General features: G+C 43.9%; 1 protein-coding gene across 1 annotated transcript; it reads right to left on the reverse strand.

The window, feature by feature from the left end:
- Positions 1-6,382: 6,382 nt before the first annotated feature.
- On the reverse strand, positions 6,383-8,646 carry LOC123041133 (laccase-4-like). Its single transcript, XM_044463832.1, has 4 exons — positions 8,504-8,646; positions 7,890-8,415; positions 6,816-7,790; positions 6,383-6,732 (listed from the first exon to the last, which is right to left on the reverse strand). Exons 1-4 carry the CDS (start codon positions 8,609-8,611, stop codon positions 6,602-6,604), a joined length of 1,740 nt encoding a protein of 579 aa, XP_044319767.1. The 5' UTR covers positions 8,612-8,646; the 3' UTR covers positions 6,383-6,601.
- Positions 8,647-10,191: the final 1,545 nt, after the last annotated feature.

The following is a 10,191-nucleotide window of genomic DNA, read 5'->3' on the forward strand; positions in this document are numbered from 1 at the left end:
TCCAATATTTGCATCTACTTTATTAGCATATGGAAAGAAGCATGGTAGTTTTATGATCACATCTATTAAAGAAACTAATAAGATCACCTAGAATTCCTCATCAGGGACTTGGAATTTTCTGTGTATGTGCCGTTTTACTTCTCCTGAAGTCTCACCTTCACGGATAGCATGAAAAAGATGATCTCCAAATTTCTGAATCTGTGGTCAATCACAACAATGGTGTCAAACTGATTGGAGAAAACTATAATAAATATATGATATCTTCATCTGCAAAGAAAGGATACTCACATGATAAATTAGAAGGTAGTTGTCCAAACATGAATAAGCAATGCAAAGATGGCATAAGAGAGCAAAGAGTGCAGATTTCCACCCACATATAGCCACTGGTTTGGGAACGAAGAGGGGCAGTGGGAGAGAAATAGATCAGGAGGAAGAGGGAAAGAAAGATTAGGAGAAGCTCAACAAGGCAAGCAAAGATTGAGAATGCTGAAATCATGCAGGAGGCGACAAAGTAGATGAGGAGTTCACCGAAATGTTTGAATCGCTGATCAGGCTCACAGTAGCGACGAAGATGCGCGGCGATCATCAGAAGGGCGCGGTGATCAGTTGTCAACGGATATGGAGTTGACAGACAGTTATAAGAGCAGTGCTTTCTTTCCTAAAAAACATTGTATTTAAAATATGTATCCTACAAAATTCTGAATAAGAAAACTCATAGCAGCGACATAGAGGCGCGGTGATTGCCTGTCAACTGATATGGAATTGACGGGCAGCTGTAGAGCAGGGTTTTCTTTCCTAAAGAAAGCGTTGTATTCAAAATATGTATCGTACAAAATTTCTGAATAAGAGAATTGCAGGAGGAGGAAAAATATGCTTGATTTACATTAGTACATCGGGAAACCATGAACCACATAAATGATTTACTTTTTACATAAATCAGCCAGAGAGGGAACATATATGCCAATGGAAGTAGGATATTTAGCAATATTTTCCAAAGATGTAGCCAGATAATCAACATAGCCCCGAGTAAAGTTTGAAGTATATTCCTTCCTATATTAATTACTGCAACTTCATGCTTACAACCATCAAATAGTACTAAGCTTTCTTAAGTATTTCTCAACCTTGACAAAAAAGAGAGTATCAAATTTCTGCAGCAATATACAGGATCCAGTACTTCCAGGTCCATGGTGCGCAAGCAGCAGAGAGTAAAATTACACAATCTCACATGGGCAAACAGTTTAATTGGGCTTATAGACAAGCATTCTATACCTCCCCATCTGCAGCTAGGATCTGCTTATTTGACGCTAAGTTTGACGCAGAGAGTGGACACCAAACATTCAAAAAAAAGGGATCATGCAAGCCATTTACCTTCTTGTTATCCCAATTCCATGCACAAATGGATTAATTGCATTTGCTGATGCTCCCTGTCACCATAGTCCTGCCGGTGCTAAGAAACGAGGGATCTGTCAAAGCAAAACCTGCAACATCATTAACCTAGCAATGAACAATGAGCAATGAACAATGATGTTTCCTAACCATGAACAATGAGTTGTTATTTGATTAACGAGGTCACATCATTAGCAGAATGATCTGATTGACATGACCCATTCCATTAGCTTAGCACCCGATCGTTTAGTATGTTGCTATTGCTTTCTTCATGACTTATACATGTTCCTATGACTATGAGATTATGCAACTCCCGTTTACCGGAGGAACACTTTGGGTACTACCAAACGTCACAACGTAACTGGGTGATTATAAAGGAGTACTACAGGTGTCTCCAATGGTCGATGTTGGGTTGGCGTATTTCGAGATTAGGATTTGTCACTCCGATTGTCGGAGAGGTATCTCTGGGCCCTCTCGGTAATACACATCACATAAAGCCTTGCAAGCATTACAACTAATATGTTAGTTGTGAGATGATGTATTATGGAACGAGTAAAGAGACTTGCCGGTAACGAGATTGAACTAGGTATTGGATACCGACGATCGAATCTCGGGCAAGTAACATACCGATGACAAAGGGAACAACGTATGTTGTTATGCGGTCTGACCGATAAAGATCTTCGTAGAATATGTAGGAGCCAATATGGGCATCCAGGTCCCGCTATTGGTTATTAACCAGAGACGTGTCTCGGTCATGTCTACATTGTTCTCGAACCCGTAGGGTCCGCACGCTTAAGGTTACGATGACAGTTATATTATGAGTTTATGCATTTTGATGTACCGAAGGTTGTTCGGAGTCCCGGATGTGATCACGGACATGACGAGGAGTCTTGAAATGGTCGAGACGTAAAGATTGATATATTGGAAGCCTATATTTGGATATCGGAAGTGTTCCGGGTGAAATCGGGATTTTACCGGAATACCGGGAGGGTTACCGGAACCCCCCGGGAGCTATTTGGGCCATAGTGGGCCTTAGTGGAAAAGAGAAGGGGCTGCCCTTGATGGGCTGCGCCCCCCCCTCCTTCCCCTAGTCCTATTTGGACTAGGAGAGGTGGCCAGCCCCCTCCTCCTCTTTTCCCCTCCGAGGAATCCTAGTTGGACTAGGATTGGAGAGGGAATCCTACTCCCAGAGGGAGTAGGACTCTCCTGCGCCTCCCCCCCTTGGCCGGCCAGCCTCCCCTCCTCTCCTCCTTTATATACGGAGGCAGGGGCACCTCTAAACATACAAGTTGACACAAGTTGATCCACGTGATCTATTCCTTAACCGTGTGCGGTGCCCCCTGCCACCATATTCCTCGATAATACTGTAGCGGAGTTTAGGCGAAGCCCTGCTATTGTAGTTCATCAAGATCGTCACCACGCCGTCGTGCTGACGAAACTCTTCCCCGACACTTTGCTGGATCGGAGTCCGGGGATCGTCATCGAGCTGAACGTGTGCTCGAACTTGGAGGTGCCGTAGTTTCGGTACTTGATCGGTTGGATCGAGAAGACGTACGACTACTTCCTCTACGTCGTGTTATCGCTTCCGCAGTCGGTCTGCGTTGGGTACGTAGACAATACTCTCCCCTTGTTGCTATGCATCACATGATCCTGTGTGTGCGTAGGAAAATTTTTGAAATTACTACGAAACCCAACAAGAACACCATAAGATCCAAATATATTAACAAAGCTGGCGGTACATTAAGATCGTGCCAAATCAAGAACACGAGAGAGGGAGATCAAACACATAGCTACTAGTACATACCCTCAGCCCCGAGGGTGAACTTCTCCTTCCTCATAATGGTGGCCACCGGGATGATGAAGATGGCCTCCGGTGATGATTTCCCCCTATAGCAGGGTGTCGGAACAGGGTCCCAATTGGTTTTTCGTGGCTACAAAGGCTTGCGGCACCGGAACTTCTCATCTGAGTTTTTTCTAGGGTTTTTGGTATTTATAGGAATTTTTGGCGTCAGTCTCACGTCAAGGGGGTGCCTGAGGGCCCCACAAGCTCGGGAGGCGCGCCCTAGGGGGTTGGGCCCGCTCCCGAGGCTTGTGGCCTCCTCGTCCACTTCCTGGCCAAACTCGGGTGCTTCAGGGGTCTCTTTTTGTCCATAAAAAATCACCATGAATTTTTAGCCCATTCCGAGAACTTTTATTTCTGCACAAAAATGACACCATGGTAGTTCTGCTGAAAACAACGTCAGTCCAGGTTAGTTTGAATCAAATCATACCAAAACCATATAAAATTGTTGTAAACATAGCATGAATACTTCATAAATTATAGATACGTTGGAGACGTATCAAACAATTTGATGTCTGACATTTGGTTGGCAGCAGTTTTCGCTTATGGTTGTCAACGTGAAAAACATAGAGTTTGGTTGTGCGCGACTATCACCAGTGCTGACCTTACTACACATTTATACACTCTATGTTCATAGCCTTTATGTTCTTCTTGTTGTAGATGTAATTCAGATTCGTCATCCTCTTCCTATCTAGGTTTAATAGTGGACAATTACCAGTGACAGGATTATCACTACGGTGGACAACTTTCTTGTGGATCAACTTGGCCCGGGCCTGAATCACAGTTTAAGTGTTGTTGCATGAACAATTAGCTTCATTCATTTGTCCATTATGACCTAATAATGGTATCGATGTTGCGATAAGAAAAATCGTATCTCCAAGTCGTACCTAATGACCTAACATAGGTGCGGGACTGTATGCTACTTACACCATTTGGAGCTAACAACCCTCCCATGAGTGAGACAAGGAGGACACTATGAAAGACTTGACGTACAAGCCAAGGAAACAAAAGTCATGGAGGACTCTACTTCTACCGACTTATCCGACCTATATTTGTAGCCCTAGGATCCCGGGTATGCTATATAAGCCGGGGGCCGGGCTCGTCGATAGACATATAACAATCCCTTGGTATTCACATGTACTGCAATATAAGTACACGAGAAAGAGTAGGATACCCTACAAAGGGATCTGCCGGATCTAGCTCAGACACCCACATTTACAGAAAAGTTCACCGTCTTTATTGAAATGTTATTCATGAGTTTATTAAATGTTCCCCATATTTTAAAGAGATGTTCATTGTGTATTGAAAAAATATTCGCTGCATTAAAAAATCATCTCATATTTATAAACGTTCATCGTGTATTTTATAAATATTCATCATTTATTTTCAAAAAAAATATTCACCTTGTTCTAATTGCCTGTATTTTAGAAAGGTTTGTTGTGTATTTTTAGAAAATGTTTGTCGTGTATCATGAAAAATTATTTAAAAAAAGTTCATCATGCATTTTTTTAAAGAACTTAACCTTATATTGTAAAAATATGTCAATTCTCTTTTTATAAACACGTGAGCAATTTTTATAATGCGAACAATTTTCTTCATGCAATAATATGACCATATTTTTTGCATTGGCGCTGTTGGCCCTCGCACGTGAAGCGTAGTGGGCCGGCCCGGCAAACGCGAAGCTGGTACCTCGTTCCACTCCCTTGCTTGTTCTAGTCACTCGCTAGCAAAATCTCACCAGTTCATCGTTGATATCTAGAAAAATTTCATAAATTCAAAAAAGAAATTTAGAAATGAGTTCAAAAAATGAAAAAATGAAAATATGGAAATAAAATCATGAATTCGAAAATGTTCAGCAAAAATAAAAATTCATGAATTTGAAAAACAATGCACTCAAAAAAATCACAGTTTCAATTTTTTTTACAAACTTAAAAAAGCTCGTGAACTCAAAAAAGTTCATGTGTTCAATTTTTTTTGCGGATTTGAAAAAAGTTCACTACTTCAAAATAAGTTCGCGGATTTCACATAAGTTCACGAGCTCAAAAAAGTTAGCAGATTTGATTTTGTAGCAAAATAGGAACAAAGTTCACAATTTTCAGAAAAAGTTCACGAGTTCAAATAAATGTTCAAGAACTCAAAAAAGTTTGTGAATTTGAAAATATTATGGCTAAAAAAAATATGTTCACGAGTTTCAAAAAGTTGGCGAACTTGTTTTTTTTCGAATTTCAGAAAAAGTTCATGCATTCAGAAAAGTTCATGAATTTTAAGAAATGTTCATGAATATATAAAAATTTCACGAATTTGATAACCTTTTGTGATTTAAGAAAAAGAAGACAAAAAAGGGGGAAGGGAAAAAGAAAATGGAGAAGGGAAAAGAGAAAAAGAAAAGCAAATTAAAAAAGAAAAGAAAAAAAACAGAAAGGAAACCTAGATGGGGAAGCCTCTAGAAGCTTCCAAAAAACAAAAATGCAAACCGCGATCACGAAAACCTGGTGCGCGCTTGGGAAAACCTAGCGCTGTGTGGATGTGAAAAAAAATTGTTAATGGGCAGAGTCCACGAGCGAGAGAGTTGTGCGACGGTTTGCAGATTGTCCTATAACTGGCGTTAAGGGCGTCGAGTAGGATTTGGGGTGCTGGGCTGAAGGGGGCCACAGAAAAAGAGAGAGGTTAAAACTGCAACAAAACAACACACAAGGGTACCATAATTAATGTCACTTAGATGTGACATAACAATGTCTCGTCTAGATGAGCCTTAGATACTTCCTATGTTTCCTAAATATATGTCTTTTTTAGAGATTTCAATACGAATTACATACAAATGTATATAGACATATTTTATAGTGTATATTCACGCTTCTTGCTTCGTATGTAGTCTATATTGAAATCTCTAGAAAGGCTTATATTTAGGAACGGAGGTTGTAAACCCAATTTATTTTTACTCAAGTAAGTTTAGTGAATCATGCTGTTTGAACCACTGAAGCTATAGTTTTACTGAAACTAAAAAACACTTATTTGACAAGTCTTTTGCCTCATTTCAAAAAAAATGAAGAACACTTATTTCTAGTAACAAATGGAGTAGTTTCAAAAAAGACAACCAAGTGGAGTTTAAATATCAACGTGAAACTACTAACAAAGACGTTATAAGGATTTGGACATTCAGTTGACATCATTGTTTATTCGAAGAGTCAAAACATTATCGCTACAAACTATATAAAAATATTTGAGAGATACAAGAAAATTACAAGACCTGCGCACTGATTAAATACACAAAAATCTTCTGAAGGAGAAATCAATTGCAAGTTAGCACACCGATAAATGAGGGGGGGGGGGGGGGGGGGGGGGGGGGGATCCAGAACTTAATTTGATCCTCTCCGACTAGCATTTCGGAAGATCGGATGGCGGGGGGAGCAGCTTCTGGTTCGGTAGGCTCCCGTCTAGCACCAGCCATGCCATTCGTAGTCCCCAAGTCGTGTGCACCTCCAAATGGCAATGCATGAACCATACACCTGCGGATACATGCATATCGCACGTATGAGCATAGGCTAAACATCCAGCTTCATGAATAGATAGTATATGCAATTCTGCTTACCTGGGTTGTCAGCAAGGAACCGTATGGCCACCCACCCACCAGCCGGCACGCCGACGGTGTTCCGCTCGACGGGGTCGACGAGGTTAAATCTCGTCGGGTCATTCACAGGGTCGTAGTTGCCAAACCCTTGCCCCACGACAAAGAAGTTGAAGCCGTGCAGGTGCAGAGGGTGGCTCTCGATGCCAAGGATGCTCGTGTCCTGCATCACCAGCTCCACCGTTGCGTTGAATGGCAACACGAGCAGCTTAGTCCCGGTGGCCACGTTCGTGTTGTTGGGCGATACCCCAGTGTAGTTGAATTGTGAGAGGGGCATGACCGGGAAGTTTGACCCGTAGACACCTCGAGACATGCCTGTGAAGTGCGACTGTAGGAGCGCCGTGGAAGGAAGCACCAAGGAGATGTTGTTGATGGCTGCCGCAAACTGTGTGGTGTTGGTAGGCCCCTGGCATGTCGCATTCACGGGGCAAGGGCGTGTGCCCAACCCGACCGTGAAGAAGAACTGCTTGTCCACCGACTGTGGCACGACCGCCGGGTATTGCGGTGTGGCAAGGCTCCGGAGCTTGGAGGTGAAGTTGGTGACCAGGCCGGTGTCGTTGAACCTCGGCAGAGTCGGCCTGAAGAGTGGCAGGCCCTTGTTGAAGCTTGACTCGGAGGCGGAGTGAGGGTTGTGGTACTCGAGGATGCCGGCGACGGTGGTGTTGTCGAACGTGCCAGGCCTGATGACGGAGTATGGCGCGGCGGACATGTAAAAGTTAGCCTTGGGATAAAACGGCTTGGCTGTGAGGAGCACGTTGGTGGTCTGGCCCGGAGAGATTATCAGGGTCTTGACAGTGAACGGTTTGACATAAACTGCGTCGACCTCGACGATGGTGAGCGTGTGGTTGGCGACGGAGAAGAAGAGCTCGTCGTTGAGAGCAGCGTTGATGAGGCGCATCAGGTATGTTTTTCCTGGTTCCACCTTCAGCTTGAACGTGTCTGCGAAGTGTGATGAGTGCACGGTAAGCATACTGGTTACCAGGTTTACAAATCTTTGACGATTAAGATGCATGGAAGCACATAGTGAGCGCAATGTACCGTTGGCGGAGCAGTTGTATAGTGGCCCAGGGAGCCCATTGATGGTGAAAGCGTCTGAGATGTTTGGGGCGCCGCCCGTCCGGAGCGCCTGGTTGACCAGTGCCTCCGTGTCCGCCCTCCACCACTCGCCGAAGAGAACTGGAACTTCCTTGTGGGGCGCAACGAACGGGTAAGGCACGCCGAGTTTGGGGAGGATGACGATGGCCCCGTATACGGTGGCGCGTAGCCAGGAGATGTGCGCGTGCCACCACAGCGTGCCGCGCTGCCCGGTGATGGTGAAGTTGTAGACGTAGCTCTGGCCCGTCTGAATCGGGCACTGCGTGACGTACGCCGGCCCGTCGGCCCAGCCGCTCCGCAGCTGCCGAATGCCGTGCCAGTGCAGCGTCATGTTGTGCGCCACGTGGTTGGTGACGCGGACGAGCACGCGGTCGCCCTCCCGCGCCACCAGCGTGGGGCCGGGGTACTCCCCGTTCACCGTCACGATGCTCTTGCTGGCGCACAGCCTCGTCACGTTCGCCATTTGCACCTGCAGAGATCGGAAGACGAGCACCATCCATGTGAGAAAATGCATGCAGAGCATAGATGAATGTGGGCGTACGTGCATATATACGTACATTGAAATCGTAGTGCCTAGTGATGCTTTGTGCCTGGACGATGAGCAGCATCAGAGTCGCCGCCATGAGGAGATAGCAAGGAGCTGGAAGACGGGAGGAAATCGCCATGGCTAGCTTGTCGATCTTGATGAGCAGATGTATGGCTCAGGGTGAGGATGGAATGCTTTTGTTCGAACAAGTACTTGAGTTTATATATACATGTAGGAAGTGGCAAGCGTGTACCACCAGCTACGTACGTACCACCGTCCCATTTCTTTGAGGTTTTCTACGTGGTCAATTTTCGTTAGGTGATTCGGTGGATGAACGATCAAGGCAGGCAGGAGCTTGAGCTAGCTGGAGTGCTATGGCTTTGGAGTGGAGCCAAAGCCAGTGCATTCCATCCATCACCTCTGGTTTAATTTGCATGCCTCCTACTCCTAGTCACGCACTGCTTCCGTTGCAAAACACTCGCCGGTCTACAAGTAGGTAAAGCTAGGAACGCCGATTTTTGTGCTCCTCGGTGGTTTCGGATCAATCTTCCTACTGCATATATGACAGATTTGTGATGTTCTTTTCCAGTGTAGTCGATCAAAATTGACGTTTAATCCAAGGTACTATTCTAGATTAGCTCCTGGAGAAAAGGCAGAACAGAACATCAGTCAAAGTTAGGTTCTGCGGCTTAATCATCGAAACATCACTTGCATGGTACAGCAAGATTGGCTAGCTCCTGGAGAAAGGCACAACACAATGGAGAATTAGTTCTGTCGGTCACTGTCGCCATAACAACCAGCATAGCTAGCTTCCTCCGAAACAGGTCCCACAGAATCGCTAAAGGTAACTTCAGTTCGCAGCACTAGCTTTCCTTCACCTACTACAGTCCAATACGAATACAGTATCAGTATACTATGTGCATGTACCAAAGTTTGCATGATCACTTGACAATTCGACAAGGTTGTTGGCATCTCTCTCTATCTTTGACGTGTGTTCTCGACTTCTTTCCTTGTACAATTCCCAATGGAGAGAAGGATGCCTTACCCAACCCGATCAACGTTTTTAAGTTCGTATATTTTCATACATTAGTGAGCGTGCACGTGCGTATCATGTGAAAACAATCAGCATTCATCCTAGGAAAAAATATCAATGAAATGAATAAAATATATTGATGTACCAACATGAGAGGCAATAGAGATGTTTAAAATTGTTGTAACACAAAAAGTTTACTCGGACTAAAAATCTAGTGAACATATAGGCTAACCATGGTATTCAAGTTTTTCCCTATCAAGTAGGTAATGCTGGTAACCAATTTTTTGTAATTACACACACGGGTAATTGGCAAAGAACACTGAAATTTTCCACAGTGGAGCACATCATTCATCGTAATCAACTCTATATTATAAGAGAAAATATAAAGGCTGGAAACATAAACCAATGCATCCGTCCACAAAATAAGCTATGCTTCATGACACCAACCAGTGATTAAAAAAGGTATTATTATGATCACATCCAGTCTAATAGGAGATTATATTTTGTCGACAAAGAACAGGAGATTATATGGGTTGCAAAATCCACAACATCATCGCACAAGGCATTTTAAATGTTTAAATACCACAATTATTAGAGCAATGAGAATAAAGCTTTGTGTAGTCGCGGATGTGAAGAGATTAGGGGTTTTAATATCGTGAGAATAATATTTCCGGCTTTTGCCTGCA

Source organism: Triticum aestivum, chromosome 2B (assembly GCF_018294505.1).
Source record: "Triticum aestivum cultivar Chinese Spring chromosome 2B, IWGSC CS RefSeq v2.1, whole genome shotgun sequence".
In the NCBI taxonomy this organism is placed as follows: Eukaryota; Viridiplantae; Streptophyta; class Magnoliopsida; order Poales; family Poaceae; genus Triticum; species Triticum aestivum.